The 18,486-nt window shown below is 37.4% G+C and overlaps 1 protein-coding gene and 1 non-coding gene across 3 annotated transcripts in view; both read right to left on the bottom strand.

Moving 5' to 3' along the window:
- The window catches only part of ZBBX (zinc finger B-box domain containing), a 99,376-nt gene extending 83,546 nt beyond the window's left edge, over positions 1-15,830 (bottom strand). For both annotated transcript variants that reach the window (XM_032484906.1, XM_006183821.3), the window contains exons 1-4: positions 15,730-15,830; positions 9,200-9,316; positions 5,151-5,264; positions 2,683-2,773 (exon numbers count right to left, since the gene is read on the bottom strand). In XM_032484906.1, coding sequence (XP_032340797.1) covers positions 2,683-2,773; positions 5,151-5,264; positions 9,200-9,267 — 273 coding nt within the window. In that variant the 5' untranslated portion in view covers positions 9,268-9,316; positions 15,730-15,830. The remainder of the gene's footprint in view (positions 1-2,682; positions 2,774-5,150; positions 5,265-9,199; positions 9,317-15,729) is intronic.
- Positions 11,224-11,295, bottom strand: TRNAV-AAC. Its single transcript has one exon. It is a non-coding gene; the product is annotated as a tRNA-Val (tRNA).
- Positions 15,831-18,486: the final 2,656 nt, after the last annotated feature.

Here is an 18,486-nt window from a genome sequence, read left to right as displayed (position 1 = left end):
CTGTTGAGAGACACTGGTGTAAAACTATAGTCATTTTTTTTCCACTATACAACATGTCAGTCAAGGTTGAGTCTTCCACTTTTTCTCTAAAAACATTATCTTTTACTTTTTTCTCCCATGAAATTACATTACCTTCACTCTACTTCTCCAGTTCTTTCTCTTCTCAGGCTCCCATTTATGGAGAGCCGGCAAATTATCTTAGAACTAGCCTGAAAGCCTGCATTCCAAATCTTGGCCCTGACCCTTGACATGAGCAAGTTATTTAACTTTTTGGATGTTAAATTACTTCACCTGTGGAACTGGAAAAATAACAACTGCCCCTTAGGAGAGATACAAGCACTTAATGAGACAAAACAGGACACACACACTGTTGACTGGCATAAAACAGAGAGTGAGTCAGCACTAAAGTTCTCTTCGCCTCCATATTCTCTGAGCTCTATCCGTCATACCTGCCCTTTATCCCCTACACTTTTTCTCTCCTTTTTATAAAATCTTAGGGAGAACATTTACTCACTCAGCCTCAACTAACTCATGTGAATTCAAACAAAACTCTAAATCTTTGAAATTTGCTTAAGAGGAGAACTTAAATGTTCTAATTTTTTTTTTATAAAAGGTAAATACAGATGTGTTATTTAACTTGATGGTGGAAATCCACTCACGATGTATATGGATAACAAATCATCATGCTGTACACTTTAAATATCTTACAGATTTATTTGCCAATTATACCTCAGTAAAGCTGGGGAAAGAAAGAGAGGGAGGGAGGAACAGAGGGAGAAAAGGAGGAAGCCAACTAGCCAGCTCTAAATCTATATCCCTGAACTTTTTTCCCAGCTCTTTTATGTATTCTATCCCGGAATATCAGTTATATATTTAACTTCCTCTTTTCCCTTCTCACTGTGTTTTGGTTCCTTATTTCCTTTATATTCCATTTGCTACATTCTAATTCAGACTCTTCTCATTTGACCTCTAGATTCTTTTAATAGTCTTCTAAATAGTCTCTCTGCCTCTGTACCAGTGGCCTCCAAAGTAGCACGTATGCATGCCTGAGGGGACTTGGGAAAAGATCAAAGAGAAGAAATGAAACATTTATTCATGTTTATATCATCCTTGATTAATTTCCATATTTTGTTTTACAATGTACATGATATATTAGTAAATCAGTATGTATACAAATAAATTATATTTATAAGCTAATAAAAAGTTCATGGGTAGAAAGACCATTCTCAAAATATATCCTTTATTGATGTGGTACATGATCCAAACAGTTTGAATAGCATTTGCTCTATACTCTACCTATAAACTGTAAATGAACTGGACATTAACAAGATCAACCATCGCACATCATTACCTGGAACTTGCTACCCTCATGCTCCAAAGCTGTCAGGGAGTTCCACTCACCCAATGAAAAATTCAAGACTCCTGAGTCTGGTATTCAGGCCTCCCCTTCTCCTGCCCAATCTTACTTTCTACTGCCACCTTCTGTAGCCCCCAGCCCCCCACACATTCACCTTGCTACTCAATTATGAGGTTTATGGGAACTGGCATTATGACTTATTTATTCATCACTTCTTCCTTACAAATATATATATAGTAGACTTTCAAATATTTGTAGAACTAAATTATAATCTACCAAGCACAAATGATTCATACACTAAATGGCAAAAATTACAGTGACTTTTCCTATAAATATGTTCATATATGCATTAGGTAAGGATCTCCTTGAGAACAAGGATTATTCACTAAAAGGCAAAGAAAGCACTTAATAAATACCACTGAACAAATAAATCAATAATCACAAAGAGCACTTTTAAAATATGATATTTACAACATCTAAAGCATAGAACACTGTCTCAGAAAGATAATGAAAACTAGAAAATGGATCATAAAACTTCTAATCCAAAAAGTAAAGAAACATATCTCAGTAGGAGAACCACACTAAAGAATAAAATGCCTTTCCGAAGCCAAAAAAGGTTAGAAGTGCTGAGTAAGATGTTTGTAGATGCTAACTGGCCCAATGAAAGTTTAATGACAGGAATATAAAAAAGAAAAAGCTATGTAAGTTAAAACTTACAAAGCCACGGATCTCATACTAAAGAATCCAGAAGCAAAACAGTTTTCTTTACATAAAGACACTCATCTGGTTTTAACCTTAAATATAATGTAATGTTGTATTTTACAACACACAGTAAAGGTGAAGTAATTCTATAGCTGGGAAATTTTAAAGTGTTTTTCCTTGGGTATCTTCACACATGTAATCAAGAGTTTATGAGTAATTATTATTCAAGCAGAACACAAACACATTAAACAAATGTGAATTAATAAGGCATTAAAAATGTTTGTCTTTTGTTATATCAAATAACTTCGTTTTCACCTCATATAAAACTACATAGTTCTATTTGACATACTCGAAACCAGAATGGAGTTGAATGGAAAAATTCAGTTTAGAAAAATTCAACTCAAGGTAAATTTAAAAAAATCAACTGACAGAGGAAAAACAAAAATATATCTGAATAATGAAAGTTACATGTTAACCCATAAAATTTAATCAAAATCCAATAATAATACAAAGTTGTTAAAACAAGAATAGTGGTTTCTTAAGTATGGAAGGGAAAGCAAGATCTGAAAAAGTCATTTATATCTTCTTACAAATTGCCTGAGAATCAAATGGTATTTTCTTACCTTAATAAAATTTCCTTTATTTTGTGACATCATGTATGACTGATTACCCAATTTGCCCACTTGTCCAGATTTCCAATGATATCCACTTGACCTTCAATATATATAAACAAAAGACAAAATGTAATTACTAAATACATTTCTCCCTTTAATGAAGATAAATATATTTTCCGTGTTTCAGGAAATGGAAATCCAGTTGTTAACATGTAACAGACCACCACAAAATGAAAATGAAATATCAATAATGTCACAATATCCTCAGTAATTCTAAAATATAGCTCTACTGTATTTGGAACTTTTGAGAAGAAATAAATAAAAGTGAAATGTCCAAAATATAGATGAAGAATTTCATTTTTTAGACATTTATAATGACTTAAGATAGCTTTACTGATTTATAGGAGATTTTACAGATTGTTGAGCAGTCTTATAAGCAAAGCATTCGCAAATGTAAAGAGAAAAAGGAAGCAAAACAATACCCCAAAATATTCAGCAGATCTACGAAATGATGAATTCCTTCTTAAGACTTCAAATTAGCTCCCACAGTGAAAGGTAACAGAGATTGCAAAGAAGGCAAACTGTTTCGTTTCATAGTTTTCAAAGCAATTTTATTTGAGCCTCACAAAATTTTTTGAAGTCAACAGAGCAGGGTGTCCAATTCCCATTTGAAAAAATAATGAAAGAAAAAATTGCCAAAGGTCACAGAGATAATAACTAATAAAGCCAAGATTGGAACACCAGACTCGTATCTTTCTGACCAGTGAGGCGCAGGTTCTCATTCTGGCTATGACATTTAACTATCTACGTGACCTTAGAAAAGCATTTAACTATTCTGAAAACCCAGTCAAGCTTTAGCACCTTTTTGAAGACATCTAAACAAGGTTCCTCAGCTAATGAAAACTTACGCTTGGCGGCTGATTTCAGAAACTCTGATTCACAGATAGATTCATGATCTACTGAGAAGCCCAAACTAAGTCCACAGCAGTGAAGGTTTAAAAAAAAGAAGAAGAGGAAAAAGAATAACAAAAGGGGGTGGGGTGGGGGACTGACCATTGGATTGTTAGGAGAAAAGCAGCAAGATACACAATAGACTTGGTTACCTGGGATGGTGTACAACATTGAGATGCCTTGAACAAACCAATGCTCTGGTGATTAGATGGGATGTGCGTATGTGTCATGAATATTTTTTCAGAGAGTTAGTCTCTAAAGATAAACACTACTGAAACTATAATAAACACTTGCATTTTCTTTAATAGTTCAGACGGTGCTTCATAGTTATTTGATGATCATCATTTTGAGCAGCAAACAGAAGCAAATTTGATACACAGAGAGTCTGGTAATATTTAGTACCACCAAAAGCACACAAAACACGCACTCGTCCTCTGTATGAGAAAGTTACACACTTTCGATGTCTATGTGAAAGACAGTTTCTCCAATGTCTACAAAAATGTAAACTGCCACGTACTTGGACCTAAAATGACACAGGCAGGAATGTATCCCACAGACACTCTTACATATGTGAGCAGAAATACATGTAGAAGAATATTCATGGCAGCATAGATAGCCACAAAACACTGAAAACTTAATAAAGATCTGAAAAATAAATATCCACACAAAGAAACACTATGTAGCCATTAAAAACAAATGAGATCAATGGTAGCTGACGCAGCAAGGGCACTAAGAAGAGTAGGGCATGAATCAATTCACACATTTTTATAATGACCTCTTGTAAAAATGTAAAAGACACATCAGACACACACACACACACACACACACACACACATTCCTACACACACATATATATAGGCTTGTACGAAGATAATACATGTGTGGGGAGAGACATTTTAATTGTTAAAAGTGGTTCTACAAACCAGGCTGGGAGTCAGCCTAGAGAGAAGAAGAGACAATTTCCGTTATATAACTATCAGTTCTACTTGACCTTTCTCATATTTATTATTATTACAACAGAGAGAAATTCTCAGTAAAATTAATACAAATATGCAAAGATAGTATTACAGAGTTCTCATTAATAAAATTTCAGCTAAAGTATGTTTGCTAAAAATATTTCAAACGTACCTGAGGGTCTGAATGTTTCTTATCTATGTGCATGTAAACCCGTACCCACCAAAAAATCTTTTAATAAATAAAAATGCCCTGAGTATAAACACAATCTCCTGATGATGGCCATGGTGTGGGAGCAAAGGGCAAATTCTGCATTGCTGTCCTAAACATTCCAGGCTATAGTTCAGAAGAGTAACGTAAGAAGAGAAATAACAAAGAGTAAGACCAAATAAGGTCCACAGGAAAGGGACACAAATAGAAAAAGTAAGGGAAATGTAACATTGTTTGTTCATCAGGAAAAGCCAGAAATGATTCATTCAGGACAGATCGTCATTGGAATGACAATAATATATAAAATGGTTCTTGGCATAATTCAGTTTCTTCTTCTAAAATTCTCTAAAAATGTTACCCACTCTCTTTCTTCCTTTTCTTTGCTCCTTGCTGCCTGGAACTCTTGCAGTTTCTTCTCCATTTCTTGGTTCTCCAACTCTAACTGTACTTTCTCCATCCTCAGTTCCCGAGCATTTCTGAACAAGATTTAAATGCAGAATGTTCATTTGGGGGTAAACAAACAAACAAACAAATTTTAAAAAGGAAAAATAATCTTATATGATTGTTTGCCCTTAATTAAAACTGTGAATAATAAATACATGATAAAGTATTTTAACTACTTCCTTTGTATTCTTTGAAATATGGTTTCTAAAGTTAGCATGCGCCTTCCATTAACATTCTCTGAAGCCAGGTATCTCTTCAAATCTGAGACTTTGTTTTTCCTATTACATTGCTAATAGTTTCATCATAATTGACTTTACACATGAGCTATGATGTTATATATGCACGAATATCCGTAACACACACAGAGAAAATAAAGTAAAAATATTTTCTAATTTTCATACAGTCTTTAAAGGATTTAAGTAGTTTGAGGCATAGTGTTTTGAGGCATAGTGTTTAAAATAACTTTTTTCTTTTTTTTTTTTAAATGGGAAGAACACACATTTTTGCTAATTATCTTGGAAACCTTCAATAAATTTCTACCTTTAGGTCATGTATGTATAACACAGGGGGAAAAAAAGAGAGAGAGTGCTGAGCCTGCTTGGGGCTTCTAGGAAGAAAGCCCCTATTAAGGGTTTTGGTCCAGGAGCATCAGAGGGATTAAATGGGAAGTGAGCCAAGCACCAACTACTGTTTCCTCAGAAGGAAAGCAACAAGAACACTTTTTGAGGACAGAGCAGAGCCCCCTTACAGATTCTTGTGCAAGAGAGATTTTGTAATGATATCTGAAGCTCATCGAGCTTTTGACACAAGCCATTTTCTTCATTTTACAATTGTTGTCCCTTGTCAGCATTAGTCACTGACTCTTTCACAGAAGTGAGCCAACCTTCTCTAGCTTTCATTATCTATCAGGCGTTTAAATCTCTTCCTTCATTATTACATTAGTGTTTTACCATAATCAAGCAATGTGGGCACCCATGCATGCTATAGGAAAGAACCAAAATTAAGAATAACAAAGACGAGAAAGGGAAATAATTCATATAGGTGGTGAGTAGTCACCAAAGAGCAAGAGGGCCAAAGATGCATCCCCAAGTGGACACAATCCAGGGAAATAAGTGTAAAGTGATAAGAGGCAAAAGCTGTCCAGAGGGTTCAGAGAAGCTGGTGAAGATACTGAGAGAGAGAGGCATTATTTTCATTATATCTGCTCCACGAGGAGTAATTCAGCCCCTACTAGTAACAAGCACTGCAGTGAGACCCGGTGGAGTTTCCGTTATGGGAAGCAACATAGACGAGCATGAAGGTAACTGAAATATAATATAATGATGTTCGCATTGAGACGTACAGAGAGATACCCGAGCCCACAGAAAGGGCACATACTCAGCCCTGGGGCTGCAGGAACAGCCCCTGGAGAAGGTGAAGACTAAGCTGAGTCCTAAGAGATGAAAGGACTTAGCCAGTCGAAGGGAGGTTGTGAGAGAAGTGTTCCAGGAAGAAAGAAAAGTGTGGGCACAGGTAGGAAAGAGTTACATGTGGATCAAGGAACTAGAGGCTCCACGTGCCCAGGCATTAAGTGCAGGACAGGAAAGGTGGCAGGAAATGGAACCGCTCCGGTGGACGGTGGCCAGATCACAAAGGGCCATGCAGGCCATGATGAGAAATTCAGATTTGTATTCCATGAGCAATGAGAATCTTCAAAAAGTTTTAAGAGAATTGGGAACTGATCAGGCTTGCAGTTTAGAAAGATGCACCTGGCTGTATGATGGCCTATTAACGAGAGGGTTCAAGGCTGAGAGCAAGGCGGCCAGGAAGGGGACTGTTCCCATCATTCTAGTGACAGAGAGACTCTGCTGGTCTGAGAGAAAACAGGGAACATTTGAGAAATATAAGCAAACAGAATTATCTGGACTTCGAGACTGACCAGGGAAGGGACAGGGAAGGAGGCTGAGATAATCCCAGGAGCCTCCAGGAGGACAGTGATGCCATTTCCTGAACTAGTGCACTCTGAGGTGGGCTGGGGACGTAGCACGTGATTAGCCCCCGAGCTGGTCTCCCTACTCAATGTCTCAACGGCCCACGACACTTTCCACATGGTCTCCAAGTGAAGAGTTCAAAAGCACAAATGTGCTCATGTTACTTGTTTGCTTAGAAAATGTTTACTGTTTTAGAAGTCCCCATTGTGGTAGGGGAAAGGGGCGAGCCTAAAAAAAAAAGAACTGACCTACAGACCATGTGGTCAAGTTGATGGTGGCATTCCTTGGGTCTGGAATAAGACAATAGATTCCACCTGGAGACAGCCTTAGATACAGAGCCCATGTCAACACAACAAATCCAAGAGCCAGAAACAACCCACTGAAACAGCCTGGGGGAATGAGATAGAGAGGAGTTGGAGAACACCAAAATGTCAGACAATGTTAAGATAATTGTTACAACAATGTCAAATAAACAAAACTTGGAACAACGAAAGGGCAAGAAAGGAAACTCCATAGCAATTACCACAGAGTGGGTGTTCCCCTCCTAGTTTCTGTGCGTGTGGATCATGGGTGGATCATGGAGACATGCAGGCCAGGGAACAGACCTCATCTCCAAGGTGAATCCCAAACTCCTTAGTGCAGCATACGAGGCAATTGGCAATCTATACAATCTTGCCGTCCTCTCCAATTTCATTCCATAAATCTTAGCCAACTAGGTATGTCTGGAAGTCCCCAAATGATGTGTCTTGTGTGCCTTTGCACAATTGTCACCCAGTAACTACTAAACTAACTTCATCTTTTGGGCAAAGCTTGAAGACCTCCTAACCTCTGTGCCAGGACCTTGGGCCGTGTTCTCAGAGCTGCCTGTGCTTTAACATCACACCGTGTTTCACACTATTTTGTAAATGTAATTTTACTTATTCACGTTCTCCATAAGCCACCCTGAGGGCAAAGATTGCGACTTCCTGCTTTTGTATCCCTCATTCCTTAGCACAGTGTATGTATACTTAATAAACATTAAACGTTTGTTGGATGAATGTTTATAGTATATATACACAGACTTAAAACAGATCATCAAAATCAAATAATGCATGGCCCCTTCTCTTTTTGCACAGAAAAGGAAAATTGGTAATACTAGCAATTGGATAGCTCCCTTCCCCACCAAAAACTAGTAAACCTGATTATGATAATGCCATGTAGCATTTTCCAGTCGACCCAGTGCTTTTACACACGATATCTTAAATGTGAAGAGAGAATTAGGAAAGCTCTGAAGACACCAAATAACCACAGCACTATTGATGGGGGTCAGGGAACTCTGAAGCTAAAATTAAAAATCAACAGTCTGCCCCCAACCCATGCTGGCTGGCGCTGAATAATATTTGAGAGAAAGGCCTTAGGGCTCTCCACGGACTCTGGATGATTGCAAGGGAAACAGTATACTGAGCCTCTTGTATCCCTACCACGTCATGAAATTCCCGGGATACCCAGCATTGCTTGACTCAGGCCAAATGCATCTCCTCGGTAATCTAGAACAGAAGACATCCTTCCTGGGAAAGGCGAATTCCACATAGCATCCTTTAACTATGCAAAGTGCAAGGGTACTTAGTGATTTCTATTCCCTGTTTAAAGGTCTCTCAGTCTAAATAATCTCCCTAAATTTCGTTTCTTCCAGTTTCTTCAGGGGGATGCTTTTTTATTTTGAATAAGTACTACAAAAATATTTGTAACTTTCTGTTACATCGCTTCAGTAGTTGATAAGCCCAATTCACGTCAATTCGTGTGGCATAAATATTTTTAGTCCTCATTTTTAAACTATGATAGATTTATAACATTTCAAACCTACTCTCATAAAATACAGCAATTTGAAGAAAATGGAAATGAGAATTCACAAACTTTGATATCAATTCTAAACAGCCTTATGTGGAAAAAAATATTTTATAATATTCAGAAACTTTAGGAATTATTTCTTTTTAAGTAATAAACATTCATGTACTTACTTATATTTTAGTTTTACAGAATTTCCAGGTTTCCCCCATGGAAGAACCACAAAATCTTTGGTGTTCATGATTACTGTCCTAGTATTGTCTAAAAATTACTGTGACTTGTGAAAACTTCTGAAAAAATAACAAAGACAAAAGAATTATGTCAGAGGTAAAGCAGTTAAGTTACAAATTTGAAACTATGTATAACTCAGGAAAATTTTAAAACCAGAAGTCATTATGAGGGAAAAAGGCCAAATCAAAGGTTAAGCAACAAAAAATTACTGTATATGCTCAGTAAGTTATACAAATATTTATATGTTAATATACAACTTACATGTACACGTATATACTTAATACAACTATAACATATCTGATGGAATTAAAATTTTACCAATAATTGTATAACAAGAGACTGTGGAAACATTCAACTGAAAGTGAAGAATGAATTCATTAAGACAAATAGAGCACACATTTTGGTTCTTTCTATGGTTAAGATTATAAAAATATGTATTAAGTATTTGTTCCCATCCAAAAATAATATTCAAGGCTAAATATAGTAAGAAAAAAAAACAAAGGGATATAATCCAAACTCAAAATCTGTTTTTTCATATATGGTAATGTAAAATGAAAATTAAAGTATGTAATAATTACCCAGAGGCATCTTAATATCCTCATTTATCAGAGAAAATTTTAATGATGCTCTTTGCCTAAGATCAGAAATTAGCATATTTAGAAATAATTTTTCAACAAGAAATGAAACAAAAAAGTTTTTTGCCTAACTCCAAGTTAACCAGAAAATTAAATTATTCAGAACACCCTATTTCCTGAGTATCCCAATTACTCATGGTTCCATAATAATTTACTCTATAATGCTGAATTACTGAATCACATGTACAAGTATTAGAAAGAAAAATTCCCAAACTGCAAACACTCGTAAAGAAACATGAGGCAATATCATAGAGTCCACAGTCTTAAATGCCCAAACCATTTGATACCGGCCTTCTATACACATGCTCCTATGCCCTCGTAACCCCTATACATATTTATTTAGGCTCTGCTATATGCACAACACTGTACTGCAAGACATGAAGGAGTCAAGGCTAAAGGAGATTTGTTTTCTGGGCTGGAATAGTGTAGAGTCAAATAGGGCATATAAGATCTAAATATATAAAAGCCATAAAACAAGGTAGGAATTATAAGGGTTATAAAATTTATAAATAGAAGAAGGGAGAGAAAAAAGAGCGTTCAAGCTGGCTAGCATTTGAAGTGGGGCTTTAAGGAGAAGGGGGGCTGATATATGAAGATATGGACTGGATGAACTTCTCTGCCCTGTGGGAGAGAGTAGCTCTTGAGTGGAAGGAAAACAGTAGGTATAAATCTGGAAATGTAAGTTGAGACCCAATAATAGGTGACTTTAAATGCCAAGTTAAAGAATTTGGAATTTATTCTGTAGCTAATGAGAGTCACAGAAAATTTTAGAGGGAAGAACAGGAAATAAGTCTAGAAGCTTTGCTTAAAGACTTAAGGAAAGAAGGCATCAGAATAGAAGTAAATAAATGTAAGTCTGTCGTGACATTAAAGTGGATACAACAGAATCAATCCAATCTCTGGGAGATTATTTTATAATTTCAATGATGCAACCACGGATCAAAACATTTTTGGAATGCCTCTTTTGAAACTGTCTGCGAGTCCATCAGATAGCCAAGAAACACACAAATCTACTCTGTTGTGCTTCATTCAAAACTAAAAGTGATACTGTCCAGCAGGAGCAACTAGTCTGTTCACTCATATCTAGTTTCAAAATACTCTACCTCCAAAAAACAAATCTAGCCTGAAAGCGTAGATATTTTATTATCTTGGAGGAAATTCTGAAGGAATTTATTCTCTGAAGAGAATCCTAAAATGGAATTACACAAAATAATATTATATTGTAAGCAATGTAATGGTTGCATCATAGGACTAAGTATATTTGTGCCTTCAATCAACAAGCAGTTATACAGCTGCTCTTTTGGGGAGGTTTATTTTTATTATTTATTTAATAGAGGTACTGGGGATCGAACCCAGGACCTCATGCATGTTAAGCATGCACCCTACCACTGAGCTACATCTCCCCTCCAACAGCTGCTCTTTTGAGACCCCTATTATAGATACTGAAGTCAAAATGGTAAATAAGACTCGGCATCTCCCCTCAGAGAACCCACAGTCAAAGGGAAAACCATACAAAGATCAACAATACATTCTGACAGAAGGAAGTACTCAGGAGAGATAGCTAACTCAGACTCATCTCAACCACCAAGTCCTGTCTCTCAAAGCTACAGTCAGTGTCAAAAAGAACTAAAGAGATTACAGGAATGAAAAACTAAGATTTGGTTTGTTTCTACCCCTCCTTTCTAGAAAGAATCTGTCTCATTTTTATCAAACAGAGGCTGCAAAAGTACCTTTTTAAAACCTCCAGGACCTATAGTAATATAAACTCAATATACCTTTTTGATCTTAATCAGGAAATCTAACTGCTGGACCCTCATCTACATGTCAACAGGTTTTTCATGAAAAATTCCAAAATGTTATTATTACTATTATCATTTAAAAAAGAAAACAAAAGAATCTCCAAAGTTAATATGTCTGATTAATCAAAATAATTTCAATTGCCTTAATTTGATTTAGGCATTGAGATATATAATCGTACATGTGTATGTACAGATGCATAAAGCTGAACTGATACACAAAGACTGAAATGAAAGAAAAATCTGTAAATTTCACTAGGATGAGATGATTCAGATTTATAGCTCTGCTGATAATGTGATTTAACCAGTAAATGGCCTTATTCAGGGGGCATTTCACTTCACTGAATGCAGTTAGTAAGGCTTCTTCTCAATTAAATGTTTTATCAACTCACACGCATAAGCCAATTTTCTTGTATGAAGAAAAGAAGGAAGATTATAATTGTGAGTCATGCTGTTCTGCCTGTTTCCTTGTTTCCTTTCTTAAAACCAATAGAGAATTAGTCACCTTTCTTGAGACAGCAAGGATATAACAATGTCAGCAGGAAGAAAAGCAAAGCACAAAACTTTAGTCACCTAATGGAACCAGGGAAATACAGATAAACTATTACACAAACCTCATTAATTCCATGTGTTCCTTGGTCAAGTAATTTTTTTTCTTATAATTAAATATCAAAAATTCAGTAGTTATTTGGAAAATGTTCTAGTTACCTGATTTTTTAGATTGCATCATTTTTTGTTCCCAAACTTGATCCTCCCCAGACATATACACACAATACGACCCAAACTGTCCATCATGGTTTGAATGATCCTTCCACATAAGTTCCCATTTTGGGAAAGCAACCCAAGCATCAAGGCCTGCTACCACATATGGAGACAAGGAATTGAAAATGATCTATAAATCTAGAAACTCAGAATATTCAAGCGTTGCCCTAGGCTCAGAGAACTTATTATCACACCATTGGCAAAATGGCATATTTGGGAAACCACTGTTTTCATGTAATTGTAAACTTATCTAAGGCTAGTTGATTCTCCTAATGACCCAGATCATCTTAGACCCGAAAGCTTAAAAGGCAATAAATAAGGACTTTTCCTTACTGTAGTACACACTTTAAAGGGGTCTAATAAGCAAGCTCTTTTGGATGGATTAAAATGCTTACCATACTACTTAGAAATCAGAGACCCAAATAAGAAATGTTAAATGAAAATGAATTTAATTAAAAATAATTATTTTAAACTCTTAAAAGAATTTTACTCTTAATATTTTTTCTATCTGATATAATCCTTATATATATATATTTATATTACATGTGTATTTATATATATTTTTGTTTGTTTGTTTTTTGAAATCTAAGTAAAGGACTGAAAACACATGATCCCTCGCATAATACCTGGTGCCTGAATAGTCTACTAAAATAATATCGAATAAATATATGCCATTTTCTCCTCCCATAGGCCCTGAAAGTAAATCAGGTATTGACTTTCAGGCTGCACTCAGTCTTTCAAGAAACCAAGATACTCGATAATTAAACACAGCATCAGGGCACTAAATGGTATCTAAGCCATCTGTTTTTTGTTTTTTGTTTTTGTTTTTACTTAATATGTGAAGGTTCCCTTGAGAACTGAAAAGTTTGCCTTTAAATATCAAAGGGCAAGATATCCTTTTAAAATACTTTCCAACAAAAAACAATACATAATATTAAAAGATACTGGGTTTAAATTCAGAAGACCACTGTATGAGAGGAGTCTGAGCTTCAGTTTGCTTACCCAGTAGAAAATGGTGGGGATCCTCCCCTAATTTGCAGAACATTGAACAAAAGATCTCCGATCTATGACAAGTCAAGCTGTGGGTTCCTAAGGGGCCCCAGAGAGCTCAGGGTTCAGGGAAGAGGGCAGACTTAGAAACTACCTTGAGAAGTGGACTGGGGAGCATCAAGGCTCTGCTTTACACCCAGCTGCTCTGATTTCATCTCTCTTACATGATGAGCCTCTGGGACAGACTTAATGTGAAGAAACTCTTCTATAGCTTAAAAAAAGTGTGAAAGGCACAACAGTAATACACAATTATTATTAATTCTGTATCAATTAAAAATTTTTTATGATTACAAATTATAATGCAAGTCTTAAATTATGAGTCATACCTTTTAGAAACCTAAGCTCTTTAACATTTTTATATTTTATTTATCCCATCCATTGTCATACAATCCGTTACTCTAGGTGCTCTCTTGTGAATATCTTAGGCATGGGGAAAATTAAGGCATCCATCCAAGATTGATGGCAAAGCCAGAAATTACAATTTTATTCTCAGTCCTGTTAGACCATCTTAAGGATTTGAAATCTAAATTGTTCTACATACTTAAAATGATTAATCCGTAACACTCAGATTCTTCCCCTTTTCAATTCTCTTAACCTGTGATAAAAAGGAAATTTAGAGAAAGAACTGTTTAACCTCAATTATTTTCTAAGTTTTACAGCAATTTATTTAAACCCCACTGAAACCCTTTGGGTGTCAAATTGCTGCCACATAATATAAGGTCACAAATTTTCATCTCTAAATAGTTCCCCATACACGTAGGGAAAAAAATGCCCAGCTACTCTGCTTGGTACTTAAGATCCTCCATTATGCATTCGAATCTCTCTAAGCTGTATGCTCTATTTTCCACTCCTCTGCTCACCAAGTTTTATTCTATTCAGTGCCGAGTTCGAAGGCCACCTGGATCATGAAGGCTTCTTCCATCAGAAGTGAGCTCCTCCACCCATAAGGACATCACATGTATCACACTCATTTGCTGTTATATGCTACCTTGTGTTATATTTTGCTGCTTTGCTTATATAGGTGCTGTTTCCTCAAGTATCCCAAATATTTGAGGGCAGTCCAGTTAGTGTGCCGCCACATAGTGTACTGTCAATAATAATGTGCTAAGTTTTAGTATTTAATTTTTTCTACTGCTTTGAATTTACTGTATTATCAACCTAACTGGGAAAATAATTAAAACAAACACACCCTCTTTCCCATTTCAACAGATATCTTTCTTTTACTTTTCCACGTGCCAAGTATCAGGCTAAGCACTAAGGAAGAAAGTGAACACAGGTTTAGTACCAACCTTCACTCAACTTACACTCTGGTGAAGGAAGTAGGAAAAAATTTAAAAGCAAGTAAATTAATTGTGGGAAGTATTAAGTGTTTTGAAAGAAATAAAGGACTGAGGTTCTTTCAAATAATTTGTGATACAACTGGCGATATTACAGGAGGTCAGGACAGACCTCCAGTAGCCTATAAGGTGCTAGAGGGAAGTGGAGGTTTTTTGGTTTTGTTTTGGTTTTTTTTTCTCATTTTCCATAAGCATACAGTTTGCATACTTTTAATCCTCTGTAACTTCAACTTTATGACTTTTTTTTAAATGAGTCTTGCTAACTGTGCATTTAAAAAGCCAGGCTAAAAAAAAATACATAACTGAACTTATATGTCCTGAGCTCCTCTAATGATGACTGGGGAAGAAAAAAATTCCACAGCTTCAGATTTCCGAAACTGGCACCCTCACCCCTTACCGTGACTTCCCCTTGGGAGGAGAGGGCTTCTGGAATGAAGTGGGTGCGTGGGGCCGCCCAGGCAGAAAGGCGGCTACAAAGGGGGTGTGATACTGGTTTGCCAGGGAACTAAATATTTCAAATAAGACTCAAAAGACTTCATTCGAAAAGGTCGGGGTGTAGAAGGGGTACATGGGTGTGACGAAGGCCCTGTTTCACTCAGGTACACCCTCGTCCATGTTTCCATTAGCATCGCGGTCTGGGAAATCTTGTTTAAGGAAAAGGCTTCCAACTCCGGAAGTCAAGGCCGCCGCCTACAGCCGGCAGGCCTGGCACTGTGTCCGGCACACGGCAGGGGCTCAGCATAAACCTGGGGGTCCGGCGACCCAGAGCCCAGCTTCCTCCCTCGCCGTCCTGCCCCGCGCCCGGCACCACCCGGACCGGGTGCTTTGGAAGCTACGCCGACTGCGGGGCCCACCGCCCGCCGCCCGCCGCCACCACGACCAGCAGACCGACCTGGAGCCCCTACCCGTCTGCGTCACTGTCGCCGGCCGCCGCGAGCTGCCCAGAGCTTCCGCCCTGGTCTCCTTGGTTACCGCGTTACCTCCGTACCCATAGCAACCGGAAGGCCTGGTACTGCGGCTGTCGGCCCAGCAGAGGGAGCAAGGGAGACCTGCAGAGGTGGGGGAGAGGGAGGGGAGGAGGAGGAGGGGAGGAGGAGAAGGGGAAAGGGGGAGAGGAAGAGGAAAGGAAAGGGCTGGGAACGGCAGGTGCTGGTAGCTTTGTGCTGGGGAGGGTAACACTTGTCTAACCCTTCCTGAGCCCCTACCATATTCCAAGCACTATTCTAGGAGTTTTATTTGTAATATTTAATTCATCCTCATAACAGCTTAATTTATATCTAAGAAAATTAAGGCACTGAAAGTTTGAATGACACCCCAAAATTACAAAGTGAGCAAATGGCAGAGCCAAGAAGAATCAACCTGAGCAGTTCAGAACTCCCATGTATGTGCTATTCAGTCGCTCATCAGAGGTCACAATAGGCCAAGTCAGAACTAGAATCCAAGTCTTTAACAAGCTTAGAACTCTCTTTCCTTTATGCCAAATATATGACCCATGGGGTCTGTGAGTGTAAGAGCTGAGAGAGAGACAGAGAGAAAAAAACCAACTCATACTTCTCAAACTTTTCTCTTCCAGAGAGTCACCTGTGATGAACCTATTTGGGCCTTCATAAATAAGCTGTAGTTTTTAATCTTGTTGTATATATGCTGCAAGTAGGATGTCTGGTTGGTTCTGCAGTCAGTCAGTCAAAAAAAGTAATATGCTTATCCACACTGCATCTCTCTTGTTACTGGACTAAACTATTATAATTAAGATACTAACTCGCACTGCTGCTTTCCGCATTAACATGCCTGCCAATACTCATTTAAGAACACATCGAATGTTTTCCCTTTGCAGATTCAGCTGTATAAGATTATAAACAGTATAGATAATAAAAGACAATAATAGTCCTGTGGCTATGACTAGGCTTTGAAATGAAGGCAGACCTGAGTTTGAGTCTTGGTCCTGCCACAACTCACCCGTTGTGTGACCTTAAGCTAGTTGTAAGACTCAAATGAATTGGTTAAATGAGATAACAATACATTTAGTCCATACATGGAGGAGTAAGTGGAACAATGTATGTTAAGTCTTTAGCACTTAGCCAGGCCCATAGTAGGTGCTAAATGGTTGAAAACTGGTGGTGGTATTGTGGCGATGATGGTTATCTTAGTGTTCATGGTGTAAGTTCACAAGTCCTTCCTTTAAATCTAATGCAGTGACAAGTCTCAAATGGTTTTATAATACTACTGGAAGTTTCTTGTGTAGGACTGTGTTTCCCAGACAGCTGTCCTCTTTGAATTACCAGGAACAGTATTTCCAGCATGCATCGCTTCATCCATTCATTCATTCATTTATTCAGCAAATATTTATTGATAGCCCACTGTTTCAGGTTCTGAAAATACTGCATGAAGAAAATATAGCCCCTTCTGGTGTCAAATGTATATTTTAATGGGGGCAGAAAGACAATAAACAAACATATAAATATAGGTCAGGGACTTTGAAGAATAAGCAGAATCAAGAAATAGAAAATAATTAAGAGTTCAAATTTAGGTTAGAAGGCTCTGAATGCAAGGATAGAGGAAGACATGGGGCAGTCAGGGCAGGAGACAATCCAGACAGAGGGGACAGTAAACAAGCTTCAGTTCTGACCCAGTCGAAGCATTTTGCATAAAATCTCTGATCACTCCTGTAGAGCACTTTTTTTCACATCAACAATGCATTTACTGGTACAATAGAAAGTTAAACTCATAAAAAATATTATATAAGTTATTCTGGCACTTTTCAGAAGCCCTAAAAGGACATTATCAAACTTACATTTAGGACAATATCTTAGCTTATGCACACTGATACAAAACAACACAGAGCCAAAAAAAGAAGCCCAAGCTAAGTGACACAGTAAAGTGAAAAATATGAAGTGCTTGTCTTTCAAAACCATGATTAGTGATGAAATGAAATGAAACATGTGAAAACAATAACACTTCTAGAAATGGAATATCCTCCCTGCTGAAGTAGAGCACATTTAACTGACACACCAACAATTCTGCAAGGGCTTTATCACATCTACGTCAGGAGCACAGTATTCCTAAGGATTTTGGCAGATACATACCTCATCGCGCCAGGCTGAAGACAAGCTCTGAACACAAGTTTTCTGAAGCCAGAAATATTCAATTTAAAGAGATAAAAATCACCCATGAAGAAATTGAGAGCACAGACCTCCTAAGGTCATTTTAAGGTCATGCTTAAAAAGACACATTCTCTCTTATACACCCAAACCCACACACAGGCTTCCATTAAGCAAGCCCAACTCATTAAGTAACCTCACTTTGTACTTGGTAGGCACTGCCTGGAGGAAAACTGTGCCTGGCCTCCTGACTTTCTAGTCACTCACAGGTAATAAAAGTGCTTAGATGAGTAGTAAAAATGTCCAGTCCCACATAACTGTCAAAACTCTTTAAGACTTTTGTCTTTTGCAGGGCTTGGTTCTCCTGAATTCAGGGAAGGCTGAAGTCAAGGAATTGTTAAGAAAAGCTTGCGTTTCTATTCCTCATCATCCATTCACAGTTTCCGTCTTACTGTCTGTGTTAATATCACAGGAAAGGATAAGGATCAAAGCAGGAAAGTCCTAACTTGACTGATACGAGCCTCCCAGGTAGGGATTTAAAGCAGTCCATT

The sequence above is a fragment of the Camelus ferus genome, chromosome 1 (genome assembly GCF_009834535.1).
Source record: "Camelus ferus isolate YT-003-E chromosome 1, BCGSAC_Cfer_1.0, whole genome shotgun sequence".
NCBI lineage: Eukaryota > Metazoa > Chordata > Mammalia > Artiodactyla > Camelidae > Camelus > Camelus ferus.
The sequence above is the reverse complement of the archived record's forward strand: the minus strand, read 5'-3'. Positions and strand labels throughout refer to the sequence as shown.